Here is a 24074-nt window from a genome sequence, read left to right on the forward strand (position 1 = left end):
CGAGGAGTCTCATGGCGTGGGAAATCTTGTAATCTTCTTCTCCCGAGCCACTCCAATCAGCTGCTGGTTTTTTCTTTGGCCTCCTTCTCGTAACTCCAGCATGTAATTCCTCAGGTTCCTCTTTCTGTCCCACACCCCAAGTCCATCTGGGACGGACAGCAAGTTCTTCCACTCTCAGTTCGGCCAGTCTTTCCGTTAAAGATGGTCCCGCTGCTGCCCCTTCTTCTTCCTCCTGGTTGCTTGCATGCAAAGACATTTCTTTTCTTCTTGTGAGGGCAGCCCCCTCGGTAGTTGTTGGCTCCGGGATGGGTGCGAATGAGATTCAGCTTATTGTCCGCATCGACTTCATTTAATAATGAGGAAAGAAACCACTCAACTCCATTTGAATTGAAATCAAGTGTACTTTTACTAATTATAAACGAACGGTTGCAAAGCTAAACTGAATCTGGTTAATTAGGCGCGAAAGCGAATAATATCATGTATAACTCAATCCCCTCCCCTTGGCACCCCAGTCCATAGTCCAATTATAATGCACCCAACTGTCAGGTGGGAGATAACTTCAAAAGGCATCACCAAGATGGAATGCTCGACAGTTAACCTTGGTGGGAAACTCCCTTCTTCCACATGCGCAGTAAGATGGTCAAACAGCATCTAGAAGCTTCCTCCAGCACATCATGATTCCCCTCCCAAATACCAAGGCCCCCCCTCCCGTTTCAATGGCAGCCGAAGCAGTAGCAAGCAGAGGCTGACATCCAGCCCTCCTCCAGAAAAAGGGTGGTCAGACCTGCAGAAACGAAAAGAACACAAACAAACAGACAAACAACATCACACCAAAAAGGGAAAGGGGAAAAAAGAAAAACAAAAGAAAGGAAAATTAGGAGAGTGTCCAAAATCAGGGCTTGTCAGGATAAGCAGAGTAGAATTTGCGGAACAGACGAGGCGCTCAAACATGGGACCCGTAAACCCATTCAGTGTGAGAAGGGGGAAAATGCTTCCAAGCCACCAGGTACTGGACACGGTTCCGGCGTCTACAAGAGTCCAAAATTTCCCGGACTTCGAAATGTTGCTCACCCTCAATCAAAAGCGGAGCGGGTGGAGGAGGGAGAGGTGGCCTCAAAGAAGAAGTGCAGACAGGCTTCAGGAGGTTAAACTGAATCTGGTTAATTAGGCGCGAAAGCGAATAATATCATGTATAACTCAATCCCCTCCCCTTGGCACCCCAGTCCATAGTCCAATTATAATGCACCCAACTGTCAGGTGGGAGATAACTTCAAAAGGCATCACCAAGATGGAATGCTGGACAGTTAACCTTGGCGGGAAACTCCCTTCTTCCACATGCGCAGTAAGATGGTCAAACAGCGTCTAGAAGCTTCCTCCAGCACATCATGATTCCCCTCCCAAATACCAAGGCCCCCCTTCCTGTTTCAATGGCAGCCAAAGCAGCAGCAAAGCAGAGGCAGACAGTACCTGTTAAAATTTTGTCTAACTCAGTCATTATCTATCTTCATTATATCTAGATTGTATCTGTACATATGAATACCAGTTCATTTCTATACCTTCTTGTTTTAATTCTTGGATAGATTTGAGTTCACCCTCTGCAATCAATATTTCAATATATCTAACTGTTTGTTCCTTTTTATATATTATTGGATATGAAAATGCTTCAATTGTTGATATCCAGACTGGAATTTTTAAGTAGTGTAATCTTTTTACCTTTTCCCAGTTTAGTAACAACGCCTCCCTTATATAATGTCTTCTAATATAACCATGTGCTTTAGTTCCCTTATACCATAAGAAAGCATGCCATCCCAACAGTAAATCATGACCTTCTACATTCAATAATCTAGAATTTTTTAATGATATCCACTCCTTAATCCACATCAAGTTTGTTGCTTGGTAGTATAGCTCCCAATCAGGTAGGCCCAATCCTCCTCTAATTCTAGCATCTTGTAACAATTTAAGTTTTATTCTAGCTTTTTTCCCTTGCCAAATAAACTTCAAAACTATTTTGTTTAAATTTTGAAAAAAGTCCTTACCCAATCTGATTGGGATTGTCTGGAACAGGTATAAAATTCTAGGTAAAATGTTCATTTTAATTGTAGAAATTCTTCCCATCATTGATAGATGCAAATTTTCCCATTTCATCAGATCAGTTGCTATTTGTTGTTTTAGTCTAGTATAATTGTCCTCCTTAAGAGTACTGCATCTAGGTGATAGGTATATCCCCAAATATTTAACCTTACTTGTAATTTGAATCTGCAAAGTTTCTGACAACTCTTCCTTTTGTGTTGCTGGCATATTCTTTGTCATAATCTTTGTTTTGTCTTTGTTTATTTTCAAGCCTGCTACTTTCTCCATAGTGAGGGGGAGGAGTATCCAGGATGGGTTGACTTTATTGATTCATTGATTGGAATGAGTCATCAGAGCTCGTTGTATAAGCCTCTGGTCCACCAGGCTCCACCCAGTTTTTAGACTCAGTCCACTCAAATGGACGGTTGACCCTCCTGGATCTCCGACAGATCGAAGATATTCAAGAAAGGGAAGGAAGGAAAATTCCAGTGTCTCCCTCCTACAGCATCCCAGGCGAGCTGGCAACTCCCTGGACTGTAAGGATCCAAACTTTCTGTTTAAGACCTCTAATGTTAAGACAAAGAGTAATGGTGATAATGGGCAACCTTGTCTCGTACCTCTCTTTATTTCAATAGGATCTGTTAATTCTCCATTTACCATTATCTTTGCTGCTTGTTTCTGATATATCATTCGTATGGTTTGAGTAAATTTCTTACCAAAGTTCATCTGCTCCAGTTGTAAAAACATAAATTGCCAATTCACATTGTCAAAAGCCTTCTGCACATCAAGAAACATCAAAGCCATTTGTTTTTTGGGGTGGGCCTCATAATATTCCAAAGTATTCAAAATCATTCTCATATTATCTTTAATTTGTCTCTTAGGTAAAAAGCCATTTTGATCTGAGTGGATGAAGCCATTTAAATATTTTTTAAGTCTCTCTGCTAGTATAGATGCAAATAGCTTATAGTCTGAATTTAATAAAGAAATTGGTCTATAATTCTTAATTTGTGTTAGATCGGTCTCTTCCTTGGGTAGCAATGTAATATATGCTTCTGACCATGACTTGGGTATTTTACTCTCAAACATCACTTCATTCATAACTTGTAGGAGTGGGAGAATCAAAATTTCTTCAAATGTTCTGTAAAATTCCACAGGTAGTCCATCCGGTCCTGGGGCTTTCCCGTTGTTTTGTTTTTTAAGTGCATCTGTTAGCTCCATCATTGTTATTTTACTTTCTAGCATTGTTCTAATTTCATCTGTTATCTGGGGAAGATTGGCATCCTGTAACTACTTTTTGACTCCTCCCTCCTCCACCTTCTCTTGTTCGTAGAGCTTAGCATAGTAATCTTGTATAATATTTTTTTTTCTCAGTATTTCCATACTGAATTTGTCCTTGTTCATCTCTTAATTGGAATATTTTCTTTGTTTCTCTCTCTTTTTTCAGCTTATATGCCAACCACCTGCCTAGTTTATTTGCATTTTCAAAATAGTTCTGTTTAGCACCTCTAATTTTTTGTGCCAATTCTTCCTTTTCCAGTAGGTCCATTTTATGTTTAATTATGTCCAATTTTATCTTGACATCTTTTTTTTTTGTGGCGATCTCTGTAATTCTTTCAAGTATTTTATAATCATTATCTAAGGCTTTATGCATTTGTCTTTTCTTTAGGTTTCTTTTCCTTGTATAGTCTATTATCAGACCTCTAGTAACAGCCTTCATTGTGTCCCAAAGATTCTGCATTGATGTATCTTCTTTCCTATTTTCTTTAAAGAAAAGGACTAACTCTTTTTCCATTTTTTGTACAAAGTCTTTTTCTTTCAATATGGTATTATTTAATGTCCATCTAGATCTTGCCCTTTGGCCTTTCCATTTAATTGAAATTGGGTTGTGGTCCGCCCAAGTACTTGCTTCAATCTCAATTTCTTGTACATTCTGCTGAAGCCCATATCATATCTATTCTAGAAAATGATGAATGTCTATTTGAATAAAAAGTGTATTGTTCTTTTTTGACATTTCTTTCTCTCCCTATATCTTTTAGATTTACTTCATCTATCATCCTAAAGAAGGATTTCGGCAGCAATTTTCTATTTAACTTTTTGTTTTTGTTTGTTTTATAGTCCATATTTTGGTTCATGATGCCATTAAAGTCTCCCATCATACAAATATCAACATAGTCCAAAACATAGTCCAAAATTCTTTTATGTATTTTTTTATAGAATTCCTCTTGTTTTTCATTGGGGGCATAAATTCCAATTAGGAGTGTTTTTTTAGTAACCATATTTTCCACCATCGGAATTCTTCCCTCTTCATCTGCATAAATTAGTTTTGCTGGAATATTGCCTTTAATATAGAAGATCACACCTCTTTTCTTGTAGTTCGCCAGTGTTGAAAACATTTTCCTAAGCTTTGGTTGAATTAGTAGATGTTCATATCTCTTTTGGATATGTACTTCTTGTAGGCAAATTATATCAAGTTTTAACCTTTAATTTATGAAATGTTTTCTTTCTTTTAGTTACCGAATTAAGTCCATTAATGTTAATTGTAATCATTTTTCTTTCTTCCATGTTTATACTTTATATACAGGGTTTATAGTTCTAGTAGATCTGGGTTCTCGTTTTTCTCTGCAGCTTACATCCCCCACCACACCTTCTTCTTTCTCAATTCCACCTACAAGCTCCTTCTACTTTTTCAGTCACAGTTGTAGATGACTCCAGTAGTTGTGCCACAGAATCATCTTTCCCAATTTTCTCAGCCATTTCTCTAAAATATTCTGCATAAAAAGCTTCTGCCTTCTCAGTTGTATCTATCCTGTGTCTTTGTCCTTGCCATGTACATAGTAGACCTTCCGGTATGAGCCATCTGTAATTAACACCTTTTTTAATCAGAACTTTGGTCAGGAATTGGTATTCTCTTCTCTCTCACACCTCTCTCGGGATTTGTTTGAGAACTACAATCTCCTTGCCTTTGTATTCTAATTTTCTATCTCTCATTTTCTGTAAAATTTGTAATTTGGTTGTTTTCTTAGTAAATCTTACATGCACTTCCCTTGGAAGAGCATTTCTCATTGCATATCTTTTATGTACTCGAAAGACTTTGTCTATCATATCTATCATCTTCTCTTGAGATATCTCTAATACATCTATCAGGATCTTGGATATTATCTGTACTAAGTTCTCTCCTTTTTTTTTCTATGTTTTGAAATCTTAAGAAAAATTCAGAGCTATCCATCTCCCATCTTAGTATTCCACTACTCTCTCTTTCCACGTCGCTTAATCTGCTCTCTAGCTTCTCGGTTTTCTTCTCTCCTTCTTGGATTTTATCTTCAATTTTTTGAATCCTGTCTTCATATTTCGTCATCCAGTTGTGCATACTTTCAATTTTCCCTTCCATTTTATCAACTTTTTGTATTATGCTTTGGTTTTGTTGTTCCATTATCTCCATTCTTTTTTCCATACTCTCAGACTTCTTTACAAGAGTGTCTAGCTTGTCATCCCTACTGTCAAGTCCTGCTTGTATTTTCTGTATCGCTTGCATGATTGACTCAAAGTTTGCTCCTTTCTCTTTTTCTTGCTGAAGCATTGGCTGTATTGTCCTCTGGCCTCCCGCAGATGAGGGAGCGGAGGTTGTTGTTGTAGAGCCAACAGGGGCTGCTTTTCTACTCATGGTCAGCAAGTTTTGGAAGGTGTAAGGTTATAAGTACGATGAGAAAAAGGCATAAGAGACAGAAGAAGGGGGAGAGAGTGGAAATCTGACTTTAAAAAGAGGGTAGAAAAAGAGAGAGAAAAGGGAGAGAGAGGGAAAGAATAAGGAAAGAAAGAAAGAAAGAAAGAGGACTCTTCAGACTAGTTTGCTCAAAATTTAAGATGAGCCATCTATTGATGTCCCAATGTCTTCAAAAAAAAGTGCAAAAAGAAGACATAGGGTAAGAAGAGAAACCCCCCGCCCAAAAAGAAAAGAAAAAACAAGGATACTTCAAGCCACAAAAAAAGAAAAAGAATGTAAGTAGTCAAAAAGGATAATAATAATAAAAAAGAAAAAGGTCAATATCAATATCTCCCCAGCAGAATAATATGGAAGTAATGTAAAAAAAACTGCCACCAAACTAAAACAAATAAGTTCAGTCTCCCCCCCCCCAAGATAAAAGTCTTTCCAAGGTCATTCTCAGCTCCTTTGCTGCTTTGTTATTTAGTCTGAGGCAAAGTTCCAGATAAGGAAGAGCAGCAGTTGTGTAAATAAAGCCTTTTTTTAAAGTCAGATAGATTACAGGGGAAATTTTGATAACAATATTTCAAGTCCGCTAGATGGCAGTATTAGCTTGTATTAACTTGTTAGCTTGCATTAACTCAGTATTAAAGCTTCCGTAACTTTGTTTACAAAAAAAAGAAAATAACAGAGAATTACTAAAATGCAACCAAAAAGCTAAAAAAAAAAAAAAAAAAGATCTTTAGAGTGCTTTAAGTTTAAATTCAATGTCCCCACAAGGTCCAAAGTTAAAGATATCAACAGTAAAAAGAAAAACACAGAAAGCCGATTTGAATTGCAAGAAAGTCCAGCCTGGTTTCCAAAGATAAAAAGAGAAACAGAAAAAATAAAAAATAATCCTTCAATTGGCAAAGCTTATACCCGCCGCTTTTCTCACTAATCAGCCTTATTTTAAACTAAGTTTCCAAATTTAGAGTGTTCTCTTTCCAATAAAAAATTTTTTTTAAAGCTCTCACCAAAACAACATGCTTCTTATCCAGGCTATTTGGGGCTGTCAGCAGTTTCAGTAGCCTTGCGGCTAATCCGGAAATCACTGGAAAAGAGGGTTTTTCCTGGTTCCCCAGAAACTTTGGGGATGTCTCTGGGACCACTGGGTCTCCCCCTGCCTTTCACTGTCTCTTCGGGACAGCTTGGGTCCAAAAAGAACCATCCAGATGATCTGGTTTAGATGGACATTCAGGAGCAGCTTGAAAGTTCGTCTTCACACTGCTAAGCCCCAGCTAGGTCTATACAAGATTAATCGTCTTTTTAAAGTACTCCTTGAAATATATTTAAGAAGTTTACGCCGTTGGGATTTTAAAATAAATTAAGTATCCTTGCATCAACTTGTGCTAAAATAATGCACTTTTTAAAATTCAGAGCTAGGAATGGGGTTATACATAAGATGGATTATTTTATTTTCACTTTGCAGTCGTAAAAAAATAAGGTAGGGACGGCTTTAAATAGTGGATACCATTCAGTCCAGATTAAATTAGTATTTGTAAAACCTTCTGATTCAGACAATAAAAAGTAACTATGCATGGATCATAAAGTTGTACTTTTATTTATTTTAAAATTTGAGTTTGTTACATTAATTAAACAATAATTCATGTGCATTTATTTACATAAGCATAATAAGTTCATTTAGAAGTTAGGAAATGGTGATTTAACATAAAGAGACAAGATTTGAGATATTGTACCATATGGAAAGGAAATTTACCAAGGAAAAATGGGCCTGAAGAAGAGGAAGAACAGAGCCTATAAAAATAATTTATTGAGGAAAAGATACCTGCCCATGTCAATCTACATATATGTGCACTTGCAGTGTACAATTTATACAATATTTATCTGGGATAATCCTAAATGAGCAAGATGGGACTTCAAATTGCATAAAACTATATATCATGATGTATGTTTTCAATTCTATGCTGGATGCTTTCTGAAATAATTCTTTCTCCCTTTTCTACTCAGAAACATTAGAATCTCTGGATGATACTACCAAGATCCCTCCTTATCAGTTAAGGTAGGGAATACATTTTATTTTTAATTCTTTGGTTATGAGTGACATTTGAAACGAAAGAGTGAAAGTTTTTTCTGTTTTACACTTGCTGACTCTTGAAGTCAGTGTAGCACTGCTATGAACTAAAGATAAAAGCAAATTATCTCATTGGTCAAGTTTTCCATTTTCTCATCATTGTTATGTGTTGTGGCTCGGTAGGAGCCTTTGGAGCTGCTATCAGACTCTGACACAGAAACCTCCTGTGAGTGGTTTCAGGATGCTCACAGGAGAGGATAACAAGCAGCTCTGGCTCGTTAAGGATCTCCTCCTGCGGATAAAAGACTGATGGTGCCACGCCCTAGTTGCAGAAGTCAACGTTCATTCCATCCCGTTCCGTTCCTGTTCTAGTCAAGTCTCTGTTTGTTTGCAATCATCGAGAAGAAGCACTTGGATAAGTGATTTGATTTATATAAACCTGTTTTGCTGTAGTTTACTTTTGCCAGAGAATTTATCTGTGTTTATTTTGGGCTCGCAGCCAGCAAGAGCCGGGACTGATAAAAACATTCCTTTGCAAGCTGTGTGTGGCTGTCGTTTCTGAACGGGCAAGGTGGGGGTCAGAACAGTTTGACTTCTGCCCAGAAAAACCTCCATTCATAAATTATGGAGCAACTTTGCGCTGAGAACGCCAGACTGGCCCAGCAAATAACAGTATTGGCTGACCAAATTTCTCAATTGCAGAGAGCTGCAAAAATAGCAATAGCAATAGCAGTAGACTTATATACCACTTCATAGGCCTTTCAGGCCTCTCTAAGCGGTTTACAGAGAGTCAGCATATTGCCCCCAACAATCTGGGTCCTCATTTTACCCACCTCGGAAGGATGGAAGGCTGAGTCAACCCTGAGCCGGTGAGATTTGAACCGCTGACCTGCTGATCTAGCAGTAGCCTGCAGTGCTGCATTTAACCACTGCGCCACCTTGGCTCCTCAGCCAGTCAAACCCCACAGCCAAGGAGGAAGTGCCCAGTGGCTATGCCAGATATGTTTGATGGAAATCAAGCCATGTTTGCAGCGTTTCTGGGACAATGCCAGCTGTTCCTGAGTTTGAGAGCGGAGGACCTTCCCACTGACTGGACGAAGGTGGAATTTATTATTAGTTTGCTCTCAGGCACAGCTGCCCATTGGGCTACCCCCTTGTTAACTCAGCCTAGCCTGTTGTTGGATGACTTCCAGGGTTTTTGTCAATACTTTAAGCTTATGTTTGAGTATCCTATTAAGGGGGAAACAGCAACCAGATGTCTTAAGTCACTGCAGCAGGGGAGTGGTTCATTGCAAGACTATGTGAGTGAATTCAGGCTGCGTAGCCAGGATTTAGCGTGGAATGAACCAGCTCTGATGGACACTTTCCAAGACGGATTGATGCCTTGCAAGATGAACTGGGGAGGGTGGATAGGCCACCGATGTTCGACGCGTTGGTCCACTTGTGCCTCCGGATAGATGCCCGGCTGCAGAGGCAGCGGCCTCGCCGTGCATTCCAGGAGACCACTAGTGTGCCGGTTCATCAAGAGACTGCAGTGGAATGGGAGGAGCCCATGGAGTTGGGTGCTGTTAGACCCCGAGTGTCACATCCAGAGATGGACAGACGACGTACTGAGGGGTTGTGTTTCTACTGTGGGGATCCTGGACACCTGGCGGGGAGTTGCCCCAAGAAGAATAGAAGGGTTGCGCGGACTGTGGCCATCCCTCAGGAACGAACTATCATGTCAGACAACCGGCACGTTTGTGCGGCTTTGATACCCCGCTCGCACAATGTAGCGTGCATTCGTGGGGTGTGGAATCCAAGGGCGGATGCCCTGCCTAGGAAATCGGAGAACTCTAACCCTGCGGACTCGCTTCCACTCCAGACTGTTCTACCCGTCGCATCCTGTGCTGCAGTTTATCATCCCATGAGCATACAGTCTCTGATACGGGATGCACAGCGGGGTGACAAATGGGTGGAGCGACGAAAGGCGGAAGTAGGGCCGGCTTCCCCGTGGTTTGAAGGTTTGAAGGTTTTATTCAACTTGTATGCCGCCCTATTCCCGAGGGACTCAGGGCGGCTAACAAAACCAAGGGGGGGGGAGACAATACAAAAAGGAAAACCACAACAAAAACAAACAACAGTACAAAACAGTCTAAGAGGTCTCAACACGCATACCCATTCGAGTAGGGGATGGGACTCAGCAGCCCCAGGCCTGCTGGAACAGCCAGGTCTTGACGGCTTTACAGAAAGCCAGAAGGGTGGTGAGGGTCCGAATCTCCACAGGGAGATCGTTCCAAAGGGCCGGAGCAGCCACAGAGAAGGCCCTCCTCCGGGTGGTTGCCAACCGACATTGGCCGGCCGATGGAATTCGGAGGAGGCCTAATCTGTGGGATCTAATCGGTCTATTGGAGGTAATTGGCAGCAGGCGGTCTCTCAAGTACCCAGGTCCAATACCATGAAGGGCTTTATAAGTGACTAGCGCCTTGAAGCGTATCCGAAGACCAACAGGCAGCCAGTGCAGCTCGCGGAGGATAGGTGTTACGTGGGTGAACCGAGGTGCACCCACGATCTCTCGCGCAGCTGCATTCTGGACAAGCTGAAGTCTCCGAATGCTCTTCAAGGGCTGCCCGATGTAGAGCACGTTGCAGTAGTCCAGTCTAGTGGTCACAAGGGCACGAGTGACTGTTGTGAGGGCCTCCCGGTTCAGGTAGGGACGCAACTGGTGCACCAGGCAAACCTGGGCAAATGCCCCCCTGGTCACAGCCGACAAGTGGTGTTCGAAAGTCAGCTGTGGGTCCAGGAGGACTCCCAAATTGCGAACCCTGTCTGAGGGGCGTACTGTTTGACCCCCCAGCCTGAGAGATGGAAAACTTGGCCAATTAGTAGGAGGGAAACACACCAGCCACTCGGTCTTATCCGGATTGAGTACAAGCTTGTTAACCCCCATCCAGACCCTAACAGCCTCCAGGCACTGGCACATCACGTCAACCGCTTCACTGAGTTGGCACGGGGCGGACAGATACAGCTGTGTATCGTCCGCATACTGATGGTATTTTATCCCGTGCCATCGAATGATCTCACCCAGCGGCTTCATGTAGATATTAAACAGGAGGGGGGACAGGACCGAACCCTGCAGCACCCCATAATTCAGGGGCCTAGGGGTCGATCTCTGCCCTCCGACCAACACCGACTGCGACCTGTCCGAGAGGTAAGAGGAGAACCACCATAGAACAGTGCCTCCCACCCCCACCTCCCGCAGTTGTTGCAGAAGGATACCATGGTCGATGGTATCGAAGGCCACTGAGAGGTCAAGGAGCACTAGGACGGAGGCATGACCTCCATCCCTGGCTCTCCAGAGATCATCGGTCAGCGCGACCAAAGCGGTTTCCGTGCTGTAGCCAGGCCTAAATCCCGACTGGAAGGGATCTAGATAATCAGTTTCCTCCAAGGACCGCCGGAGCTGAAAGGCCACCACTTTCTCAACAACCTTCCCCACGAAGGGGAGGTTGGAGACTGGACGATAGTTGTTTAAAACGGCTGGATCCAAAGATGGCTTCTTCAGAAGGGGTCTCACCACCGCCGCCTTTAAAGCGGGGGGAATGACCCCCTCCCGAAGGGAGGCAGTAACAACCGCCTGGATCCAGCCCCGTGTCACCTCCCTGCTGTTAGCAACCAGCCAGGAGGGGCATGGGTCCAGCACACATGTGGAGGCACTTATGGCTCCCATGGCCTTGTCCACGTCCTCAGGGGTAACAGCTTGAAAATCAATCCAGTGATGTCCATCCAGATTCTCCCCTGGTGCCTCAGCTGGCTCTGCGCAATTGGAGTCCAGGTCCGTCCGAAGCCGAGCAACTTTATCCGCGAGGAATTGGACGTAGTTCTCAGCTCTGCCTTGCAAAGGATCGCTCATATCCCTCCTGTTTAGGAGGGAACGGGTTATTCTGAACAAGGCGGCTGGGCGCGACTCAGCGGAAGCTATCAGAGAGGCAATGTGTGTTCTTTTTGTCGTCCTGATTGCCCGAAGGTAGACTCTGATGCTGGATGTTAAAAGCGCTCGGTCTGACTCAGACTTACTGGATCTCCATCGTTGCTCTAGGCGTCTCTTTCACTCTCGCGGCTGCGTTCTGGACCAGCTGAAGTCTCCGAACACTCTTCAAGGGCTGCCCCATGTGGAGCGCATTGCAGTAGTCCAGTCTTGAGGTCACAAGGGTGTGAGTGACTGTTGTGAGAGCCTCCCGGTTCAGGTAGGGACGCAATTGGTGTACCAGGCAAACCTGGGCAAATGCCCCCCTGGTCACAGCCGACAAATGGGGCAGCCCTTGAAGAGTGTTCGGAGACTTCAGCTGGTCCAGAACGCAGCCGCGAGAGCGATTGTGGGTGTGCCTCGGTCCAGGAGGACTCCCAAATTGCGAACCCTATCTGAGGGGCATATAATTTCACCCCCCAGCCTGAGAGTTGGAGAACATAGCTAATTTTTGGGAGGGAAAAACACAAGCCACTCGGTCTTGTCAGGGTTGAGAGCCAGTTTGTTAACTCCCATCCAGACCCTGACAGCCTCCAGGCACTGACACATCACGTCAACCGCTTCACTGAGTTGGCACAGGGCGGACAGATACAACTGAGTATCGTCCGCATACTGGTGATATTTTATCCCGTACCGCCGAATGATCTCACCCAGCGGCTTCATGTAGATGTTAAACAGGAGGGGGGACAGGACCGAACCCTGAGGCACCCCATATTTAAGGGGCCTAGGGGTCGACCTCTGCCCTCCGACCAACACTGACTGCAACCTGTCCGAGAGGTGGGAGGAGAACCACCGAAGGACGGTGCCTCCCACTCCCACCTCCCGCAGTCGTCACAGAAGGATACCATGGTCAATGGTATCGAAGGCCGCTGAGAGGTCAAGGAGCACTAGGATAGAGGAGTGACCCCTATCCCTGGCTCTCCAGAGATCATCGGTCAGTGCGACCAAAGCAGTTTCTGTGCTGTAGCCAGGCCTGAATCCAGACTGAAAGGATTCTAGATAAACGGTTTCCTCCAAGGACCGCCGGAGCTGAGAGGCCACCACTTTCTCAACAACCTTCCCAACAAAGGGGAGGTTGGAGACTGGACGATGGCTTAAGATGGCTGGATCCAAAGATGGCTTCTTCAAGAGGGGCCTCACCACCGCTGCCTTTGGGGGGGGTGGGAAGAACCCCTCCCGAAGAGAGGCGGTAACTATTGCCTGGATTCAGCTCCGTGACACCTCCCTGCTGTTCGTGACCAGCCAGGAGGGGCACGGGTCCAGTATACACGTGGAGGCACTCACTGCTCTGATGGCCTTGTCCACTTCCTCAGGAGTAACAGACTGAAAGTCAATCCAAAGATGTCGTTCAAGACCTTCCCCCGGTACCTCGGCTGTCTCTGCGCAATTGGAGTCCAGGTTTGTCTGAAGCCGAGCAACCTTATCTGCGAGGAATTGGACAAACTCCTCAGCTCTGCCATGTAAAGGATTGCCCGCATCCCTCCCTTTCAGGAGGGAGCGGGTTATCCTGAACAAGGCGGCTGGGCGTGACTCAGTGGAAGCAATCAGAGCGGCAATGTAGGTGTTTTTTGCAGTCCGAATTGCCAGAAGGTAGGCTCTGATGCAAGCTTTTAACAGTGCTCGGTCTGACTTGGACTTACTGGACCTCCAGTTGCGCTCCAGGCGTCTCTTCTGGTGCTTCATCTCCCGGAGTTCCTCAGTAAACCAAGGAGCCCTCCTGGATCCGCTGCCTTGGATAGGCCGTAAAGGCACAATGCAGTTGAGAGCCTCTGCCGCCACTGAGTTCCAAGCAGCGACCAAGGCCTCAGCTGGACTGCGGCCGAGAGTATCAGGTAGAACACCAAGCGCCGTCTGAAAGCCCAAAGGGTCCATAAGGCGCCTGGGGTGGAACCACCTAATCGGTTCCTCCTCCCTACAGTGGGGGATTGGCCTCCAAAAGTCAAGCCTCAGTAGGTAGTGGTCTGACCATGACAGGGGCAAGATCTCAATACCCCTCAGACCAAGATCACAACTCCACGTGGACGTTGGAGGGGGATCTTTTGAAGTATCGGGGCCGGCTCTATGTTCCCGCAGGGCCCATCCGTAGACGGGTGCTCTCTCAGGTTCATGGCGCTTCTTCAATAGCAATAGCAATAGCAGTAGACTTATATACCGCTTCATAGGCCTTTCAGGCCTCTCTAAGCGGTTTACAGAGAGTCAGCATATTGCCCCCAACAATCTGGGTCCTCATTTTACCCACCTCGGAAGGATGGAAGGCTGAGTCAACCCTGAGCCGGTGAGATTTGAACCGCTGACCTGCTGATCTAGCAGTAGCCTGCAGTGCTGCATTTAACCACTGCGCCACCTTGGCTCTTCAGTGAGACAGTGGGGGTTTTTCCGGACATTGCGTTTGGTATCCCGTAAGTTTTGGTGGTCCCGCTTAAGAAATGACGTGCGGAAGTGCGTGGAGTCGTCTGTCCAGTGTCAATGGGCCAGGTCTGCGAGGAGGGCTTCTCTGAGATTACAGCCCTTGCCGACCCTGGTCCCCGCAGCACAGGACTTCGTTTCTAGGATCCCGGCGGGGCACCAGTGTCGTCACCCACCCTTCCAGACCACATCCTGAGCGTCGGAACCAGGGGACGGGCCCTGCGGTGGGGGATAGTGTTGTGGGCCAGCAGGAGTCATTGGAGCTGCCGACAGACTCTGATGGCGAGGGGTCTTATGAGTTGGCCTTGGAGGGAGGTGGAGGACCCTGGACAGGATGTTGTGGCCCGGCAGGCACTGTTAGAGCTGTCGCCAGAATCCGACAGTACAGGGGCTGGTGGGTCGGCCTTGGGGAAGGTGGAGGACCCTGGATGGGGTGTCGACGCCGCACAGGGCAGGAAGAGACATGGTGGCCACCGGATACCGGGGGAGCATTGGATCAAGGGGAATGTTCCTGAAGGTATTTGGGAGTTATATAAGGAGTCACACATGCTGAGGGTTACTCAGTGTAAGGAACAAAGGAGAAAACACAGGAGATGATTGCGAGCCTATCATACAGACAACCCATCCCGACCGCATCCGGACCGTCAGACCCGGGGGAAGGGCCCTGCGGTGAGGGATAGTGTTGTGGCTCGGTAGGAGCCTTTGGAGCTGCTATCAGACTCTGACACAGAAACCTCCTGTGAGTGATTTCAGGATGCTCACAGGAGAGAATAACAAGCAACTGTGGCTCGTTAAGGATCTCCTCCTGCGGATAAAAGACTGATGGTGCCACGCCCTAGTTGCAGAAGTCAACGTTCGTTCCATCCCGTTCCGTTCCTGTTCTAGTCAAGTCTCTGTTTGCAATCATCAAGAAGAAGCATTTGGATAAGTGATTTGATTTATATAAACCTGTTTTGCTGTAGTTCACTTTTGCCAGAGAATTTATCTGTGTTTATTTTGGGCTCGCAGCCAGCAAGAGCCGGGACTGATAAAAACATTCCTTTGCAAGCTGTGTGTGGTTGTCGTTTCTGAACGGGCAAGGTGGGGGTCAGAACAGTTATGTATTTGTGGTTCTGAAATGCTCAACAATGTTTGGGTACATAGATTGCTTGAAATATGGTGATTGCTTGAGATATGGTGTTTGTAACTGCCAGGGAATTCTTTAGAGATCTGTCAGGAAATTCTAGATATATTTTTGTCTTCAGGCTAATATTTTTGATATATTTCTGATGAGTAGAAGTCTTGGGTTATGGAGCATATCACAAAAGGTATCTCAATGCCCTCTTTCTTTGTTATTTCCTATTTGCTTGCTATTAAAACTGTTCTCTGGATTGATACTGATCTACACAAAGTGAAATGCTGTCCTGCTATTTTGAGAAAAGTCCACCTTAAGTGGCTACTTATTAGCGTTTATGGAAGATGAAGTGCAACTTATAGAAATATATATATATATACTTCTTCTGTTCAATTGTGTCCTATTCTCAAATGCTGCCTGGACAATCCCTGTAGTTTTCTTGGCAAAGTTCTTCAGAAGAAGTTTGCCATTGCCTCCTTCTTAGGGCTGAGAGAAACTGATTGGCCCAAGGTCACCCAGCTCTGTGGCTGGCTCTGGGCCTAAGCACACAATCTTCCAGTTTCTAGTCTGGTGTTTTAACCACTATATGAAATAGGTGAATATATTATATCAATATTAAAACAGAAGCAAGGGACAGCTTCCTTCATAACTGGTAATAACTTCTAAGACATTTGAAATTTCCTTCTCTAGGAAGTATTGTGCAGATAAAAATATAACCATTTTGTGTGAGAGGAGAATTGATTTCAAGCTTTCTTATTTTATGTATTAGTTTATTTCTTGACCTTTTAACTGTGGCTCTAATAGAGGAAAAAAAGAGGGGGAAAATCTGAATTTTTATCTTATCACACCACCTTTACATGGTGAATTTGTCTTATAATTGTTAGCCATATTGCATTTGTTCCTTCACACTTATGAAAAAAACCATGTTCTGAAATCTTTAGCTTTGGATAACATTTTCTAATACCGTAGTTCTAGATTACCTAGATTTTTTTTTAAAAAAAGAGAATGTCAATAGTTGCTTTTGCTTTTGTTTACATATGCAGGCTATGTTGTACCATAAAAGCTAAGTTTAGAATTACCTTTCTGCTCTAATAAGTAAGAGGCAATTTTAAGGATTGCCTGAGCTTTTGTAGAAGGTGGGTAAAGTCCATGGGAATTGCGTGCAACTTTTGTAAAATTGGTTCAGGTTGTTAAAAAATATGAAGGCAATTTGATTTCCTTTCTTCACTTTTAGTTTTCTAATGTTTTTCGTCCTGGGTTTCTGCCAGGATTGTGCATCTAGAAGTGTTTTTCCCCTCGTCCTTATTTCTATGGCTTCCATTCAATTGCTTTAACCTTTATCAGGACGATTTGGTAATCTTTGTTAACCATCCATTAAAATAATTTTTGCTAACTTTGTTTCAATTTCTATTTTGTACTTTCTCAATTCCAAATACTTTAACTGGTCTGAAGCTTTAAGTAATCTGACTTTAGATAATCTGACTAATTCAAACAATCCATTGCACATTGTTTATTAAACTTACATCTTTCTCTTCCTTAAAAGAGGTCAAGATAGCATCGAAAGTGCTCTTTTCTCCCATTTTTCCCCAGCAGAAACTTTGTGAGTTAAGTTGAGCCGAGAAAAAGCTTTTGGCCGAAAGTCACCCTATGAGCATCCATGGCAGTGGTGGGATTTTTTACTACCGATTCTGTGGGCGTTGCTTGGTGGCTGTGGCATGGCTTGGTGGGCGTGGCAGGGGAAAGTTACTGCAAAATCCCCATTTCCTCCCAATCAGCTGGGACTCAGGAGGCAGAGAATAGATGGGGGCGGGGCCAGTCAGAGGTGGTATTTACTGGTTCTCTGAACTAATCAAAATTTCCACTACCGGTTCTCCAGAACTGGTCAGAACCTGCTGAATACCACCTCTGATCCATGGCTAAATGTAAAATAGAACCTGAGTCTCCTTGCTGCTACTATGTATAGCCACAATGATAAATAAGATGCTTATTCAGTAAGAAGAATGTAATTGTTCACTACTTTGAAGACATAGTAATAACTACAATTGAATTGTATTCAAAAGAATGGATATTTCCAAATAGGTTCTTACACTTGTACTCTGTATGTCAATTGAAATGGGCTGGGATTTTAGAAATCTCATGTTATAATTCATTTGTCCATTTTACAGTTCCAAACTATTTTACAGTTATAATTCATTTACCTATTTTACAGTTGTTTGGTTTAGTTTTTTATTCTCCATTGCAATGTTAAAATTCAAACTTTAGCATTTTGGACCCATCATCTGATGGGTAAAATTGTAGAATGAAGAGTTTAGTGATAAAAATTTAGCGAATAAGGGCAAGAAGTATCCAATTGGTATTTAATGTTGCTAAATGCTGTGATGGGAATTTAGAAGATCCCATAACATTAATCAGAGCTTCAGCTAAATTAGAGCTTCCGCTAAAACCTCTTTAGCTAAGAGGTTAACTAATTGAATTAGGTTGTGCTTTTTAACCTATTTCACTATAATACTGTACTCAGGTCAAAATAGGGCCAAACATTTCAGATGACCACTAGATGGTAACAGGAAATTAGAGTTTCCTCTATTGCTGTACAGGGCGTGGTGGCTCAATGGCTAAGACGTTGAGCTTGTCAATCAGAAAATTCAGCAGTTTGGCAGTTTGAATCCCTAGCGCCGCGTAACAGAGTGAGCTCCCATTACTTGTCCTAGCTTCTGCCAACCTAGCAGTTCGAAAGCATGTAAAAATGCAAGTAGAAAAATAGGAGCCATTTTTGATGGGAAGGTAACAGCGTTCCGTGCACCTTCGGTGTTTAGTCATGCCGGCCATATGACCACGGAGAAATCTTCAGACAGTGCTGGCTCTTCGGTTTTGAAATGGAAATGAATACTGCCCTCTAGAGTCGGGAACAACTAGCACATATGTGCGAGGGGAACCTTTATCTTTTACTATTGCTTTGCTTCCACCTAATAGTCTTCAATATTTTTTAAACCTAACTAGTTCCATAGTTTACCAATAAACCAGTTTTATCCATTAAAATGTTGTATCTGTATCTTAAGGGCCTTCTGACAATTAATGTATTTGTGGATTTTAGTTGTAATGCACTACATCAGTTTTACTAGAATTTACTTGTTCCTTTGCCAGATGGATGTCTAGATGATTGCCATACAGTAATAATAGTGGCAACAGAGATTTTTGTTTCTAAGAGCACAATAAATATAGCAGAATCAAGATAGAATTTCAAAACGTGTTCAGAATCTACTTATAGTTTTGCTTCATTGCTTTTCTTTTCTTTTATACTCAATGTTAGAAAGGAAAAACAAATGGGTTCAGAAATCACCTTCTCATATTATCCTTTCAAATCCAACCCATAGACTTTAATAACTAAGAGAATTTACCAGCATCACAAATCAAATGTTAGGATATTGAAGTTTATAGTAACGGTAGAGGTTTGGATGCTGGGTCTTTGGGTTTTTGACTGAATAATCCAGATTTGTTGTTGATGTTGACAACAAGAACGGATAAATTTCCATTCTCTGTGGTTATATCTCATGCACTTTTAGCTAAAATTGATGGCCAAATAGAGCCACATTGTTTCATGAAATGAATTATCTGCCTTTCGTACCACTTTGATATCATTGAAAGACAGCAGACTGTTTATTATTTATGTTTATAATATTATGAGGAATTGCTCTCTGTCAGGGACATGCAGGCAGGGGAGGCAGATCCTCATCACTGTCATCATGAAAGAAAAAAAACTGTAAAAGGAAAAAGGCTGAGCTAGTTGCTGCCAGAGTCACAGTGGATGACTCTGCTTAGTGCTTAACTGTTTTAAAAAGCCTCTAAAAAGTGCCCTCTACAGGAGGAGGCGGAGGGGAGAACGAAATACCTCACCTAGTCTGACTTTATGATCACTCAAGCAGAGCTGAGCAAGGGTTAAAAGCCAAAAAATTCCTGACATAATGAGGCACGTCGTTCTCCTGCCTCCTGTAGAGGGCATTTTTTTAGAGGCTTTTTTAAACAGTTAAGCACTAAACAGAGTCATCTGGCAGCAACTAGCTCAGCCTGATCTCAGCTCTTGCCTTTTTCCTTTTACATTTTTTTTTTCATTATGGCAGGCAAGAGCAGAGTTGAAATCCTCTCTGAAACAGCTGGAAAAGGTACATGTGTGGGTCGGAGGGAGGGGGAGGAATTCAAAAAGTTTGATTGCATGCAGAGCCATGTTGCCTTTTCAAACACAGATATATACACACACAGCTGGATAAAAGTATATAAGCCCAGCTTCACTGATTACAAGTTTGAAAAGGAACATGGCTCCACCTGCAATCAAAGGCTCGGATCGGAAGGCAGCAGGGGAATGGGGGTGGGGGGTATGGCAGAAGAGCTGCTTTCAAGCCATTGGAAAATATATCCAATCCAACTTCTGTGTTTGTGTTTGTTTGCGATTGAGTGAGTGAGAGAGGGATCCAACTTCTCTATGTGCATGTGTCTGTTTGAGAGAGGGGGGAGGGAGGGAGGAAGGAGGGGGAGGGAGAAGAAAAAGAATGAAGGAAAACTTTTTCTCAAAGGAGAAAAACAAATGCTGTCACTTTAAATCGGAACTGAGCATGCCTGGCTGTGGAATTCTGGGAGTTGAAGTCCACAAGTCTAAAAAAATTTGAAACCCCTGTGTCAGTGCCTCACCAGCCATAAACCTCACCGCACGTCACTGCTCTCTGTTAACATATGAACAATGCTATCAATACTGCTATGGCATTCTCCAAATCAGTTTTCTATAGCTTTCACATTTATTGAAATGCAACATTATTCCATTGAATTTTGTATATTAGTAAATGTTTTAGTAAAGTTCTAGATAAAAGATTATTTATTTATTTCTAATAAATGTTTTGTTATTATATTTCCACAAATTATTTAGATATGCATTTTCCTGATAAATATATGATTCTTCACATGTATATAACAAATACATGTATTAAGAAAAAAAAAAGGCCAAGATTGTGTGCATTTCCCTTAATACATGATTTTTTAAAAAGCCGATTTCCAACTTTTAGGAATTATGACAATTATACTTTATTTGAATTCTAATCACGATCAGACTTTTAAAAATGAGAATTAAATTGACTGTATTGAAATATAAATTGAATTACTATCAGGATGCTGGAGCAATATTCCATTTAATTATTATACATTGATTGCTGATATTTTTGCAGTATATTCATATCAAGCTGGAATCTAACTCTTAAAAGGGTTGTTTTTATAATCTAAAAGTGAACATCATCCAAGACAGTTTTTGTGTTGTGGAAAAGCATTAAAGAAAAATCCTATCCAAATCAGAGATGGTATTCAGCAGGTTCTGACCAGCTCTGGAGAACCGGTGGCGGAAATTTTGAGTATTTTGGAGAATCAGTAAATAATACCTCTGATTGGCCCTGCCCCCCATCTATTCTCTGCCTCCCGAATCTCACCTGATCGCTAGGAAATGAGGATTTTGCAGTAACCTTCCCATGCCACACCCACCAAGCCACGCCTACAGAACCGGTAGCAAAAATTTATGAATCCCATTACTGATCCAAATGTTGACAAAGGAATTCCATATTACTATACAGAGTTCAAGAACTTTGCAGAAATTACTGGCTACATGGAATTTTGGCGAGGAGATCATTTCTTTTTGTAATTGAAGAGAACAATAACTTTGAAGTCAGAAGACTCCTATTGGGTTAAAAAAATCATCTAATTTTCTAAAACTGCATTATAAAACTCTTCAATTCAAGTGTAACAGTTGTCTTCTGACACATCCATTTTGGGGCTGTAAATGTAGATAGATATTTTATTTCTTTATCCGAATATTCTGTTTAGCTTTAAATCCTGGCTCAAACTTTGTCTTGCTGAATCATAGTTAAGATGGGTTATTGATCTATTCCTTGTTATCAGTTAAAGAAAAAGAGAAGAAAAGGGCCCCAAAGAGAAAAATAACTGTAGGAATTGTATAATTTTGTTGCCAATGATTGAACAAATGATCACAGTGAAGAGATTGCTAACAACATAGCTTTTATCCGCTCCTTTTGTCATTCACATATGGATCAAATGGGGGTAGAGCACAAGTGAAATAAACTTTGAGAAATTATAAAAATATAAGCTACTTGATTCTGAGTTCTGAAGAAACCTCTCTTTCACTAGGGAGAAGTGTCTCCTTCCACTGCAACTGGCTTTGGAGAGCAAGAATATGAAACTGGCACAGCAAGCTCTAGCAGGGATGCAGGTAGGTGCCTAACATTTGACCAGATTTGGAGTTATTGAGTGAAATAAGAAGCTGACAGGAAAAGTGAACGATGTGAAAACTTCACTATACACCTTGAACGCATGCAGGCCCATAAAATGATATGGAAGACAATCAGGACTATGTATTGTAGCCTGTTGGCCGCCGGCTCCTCCAGCTACCAAATCAGATGAAGAAGCGGAGTGGGAGTTGGGGCTAGCATCAAGGCAATCAGAGAGCTCCAAGGGGGAAGAGGGAATGGAGCTGTCAGAGATGGATACAGAGGCAGAGCCTGGGCCGTCCCCCCAGCCCCCAGATGGAGAGGAAACAGCCTCCAGGTCCAGAGGCAGCTGATGAGGAAGAGGAGGAATAGCTGGGTCTGGTGCCTGGCACATGGATACACAGAAGGCAGAGGAGATGGGCCAATCCTCGGGACGGAAGAGCCACCACTGCTAGCTAAGCCCCACTCTTGCTCTGGGGATAAAAGGCAGGGAGCAAAGATGAATAGGTGTGGCAGACAACTATTCGTCTCCCTGTCAGTCAGCCACTGATATTCTGAACTTCTGAATCCTGTCAAGACCTTTATCGGAATTCTTAGAATCTGTGGCGCTGAGAGTCAGGTGCTCCTTTGGAGCGTGTATGTAGGTGTCTGCTGCTGGATAAGAGTGAGTGCACCATCCAGGACTTCCTTTACGAGTGTGGTAGAAAGAGAGACTTATTATTTATTATTTATTAATAAATTTATAGGCCGCCCAATCCCGAAGGACTCCGGGCGGCTTACAAAGCAAAAAGAAAAAAAAGAATTAATAAAAAAATAAAGGAAAGACTCCTGGTGTATTGGGGCCATTTCAGGAGGAAAGGGAGGAAGCTTTGTTTTCCACAAGCACTTAGAGACTTCGTTAGCCTGCTGTGAGAGAGAGAGAGGAGGGAGGAGAGAGAGAGAGAGAGACTCTTGGCTCCTGGCGCTCAGGGTTGCTGTCGCTCCTAATAAAGAGAATGTTTAGTTAAAGACAGTGTGCTTATCATGTTTGGGAGCCGGGTCAGAACACTATGTATTATGGTTAATCCTGGGCAAAACCTTTACAGGTGATTATAAAGTAAAGGTTTCTCCTGTGCAGTGGTGTCCGACTCTAGGAAGTGATGCTCATCTTTGTTTCCTAGCCAAGGGAGCCAACATTGTCTAAAGACAATTTTGTGGTCATGTGGCCAGCATGACTATATGCCAAAGTCATACAGAATGCTGCTACCTTCCCAAGTGATACCTATTTATCTAGTCACATTTGCATGCTTTTGAACTGCTAGGTGAGCAAGTAACGGGAATTCACCGCGTCACACGATGCTCAGGTCTTAAATTGGAGCTCCAGTGTATTAATCACTGAGTCATCGTATCCCCTGGCAAAGTATATAGTCTTCCTCAGAATTTGATGCTCTCAAAATATATCTGCTTAAAGCATTCTCAGCCAGCTCTCTTGGAAGTTGTATACTGACATATTTCCAGTTGGGGAAACAATGCTGCAGTGAATATTTATGGAGCAATATAGAGTTTTTCATCTCAATAAATGAAAGGTGGACATTGTGAAGCCTACACAAAAGGACATCTCTGGTAAGTGCTGTAGGCCTCATATGCTTCTCTAATGAATCCTTTAAACAAAAGCCCATGGTACCCCAAGGTATGGTTACAGATGTTCCATCTTGGGACAATTGTTGCTGTGGTGCTTTTAAGATGGGGAACCCCCCCCCCACCTCTGGATGCATGAAAGAGAGGAGAAATTTAGCAATCCATCTTTTTTGAGAAAAGTCCAGAATGCAAGTCTGACCAGTATTGAATGAGTAGATTGGTGTACATTCCAAGGGCTAAATTAAATGCTGCACTTACCTTTAAGATTTGCCATTTTTCTATCAGTTGGTGAGCAAACTAACTTATCCTTAATTCTTGTTGGCAAAGTTGAATCTTCTAGTTTGGATGATTGTGAAAATGTCTTCCCATCCCCAAGCTAGAACTCATATTCTGATTTATTTGCTTTATCCGAAATATAAAAGCTTTTCTTCACACTTCCTTAGGAATTGTGAGACTATTGCATCTTGTGATAGGCATTGCATTCATTAAATAGATTTTACTATTCCATCAAAGCTTGTTCCCTATTTTATGGTTTGGAAAGCAAGGTAATTTTCTAGTAAATATTATTTTTATAACAACATTACGGGAGAACCAAATGGAGAACATCTGAAATTAAATAGTTCCATTTTTTCTTTGCAGAAGCTACTGTCTGATGAGCGATTTGTATCCATGGAAACTGACTCTGATGACAAGCAGTGTCTTAATCAAATGCTGAACGCAATCAGAGTGACTCCATCTCTCAATGAGGACCTGCAGGTAGAAGTGATGAAGGTTAGTGTTTTACAGACGTCAATACTCGCTTGTTTGCAGAACTGGCTTCCTATCTGACTCAG

The 24074-nt window shown here is 42.8% G+C and overlaps 1 protein-coding gene across 1 annotated transcript in view; it reads left to right on the plus strand.

The window, feature by feature from the left end:
- Window positions 1–24074, plus strand: part of ARFGEF3 (ARFGEF family member 3) — a 133356-nt gene that overhangs the window by 16304 nt on the left and 92978 nt on the right. The window contains 3 exon segments of the mRNA XM_032215353.1: window positions 7781–7832; window positions 21545–21626; window positions 23881–24012. Coding sequence (XP_032071244.1) covers window positions 7781–7832; window positions 21545–21626; window positions 23881–24012 — 266 coding nt within the window.

The sequence above is a fragment of the Thamnophis elegans genome, chromosome 4 (genome assembly GCF_009769535.1).
Source record: "Thamnophis elegans isolate rThaEle1 chromosome 4, rThaEle1.pri, whole genome shotgun sequence".
Lineage (NCBI taxonomy): Eukaryota > Metazoa > Chordata > Lepidosauria > Squamata > Colubridae > Thamnophis > Thamnophis elegans.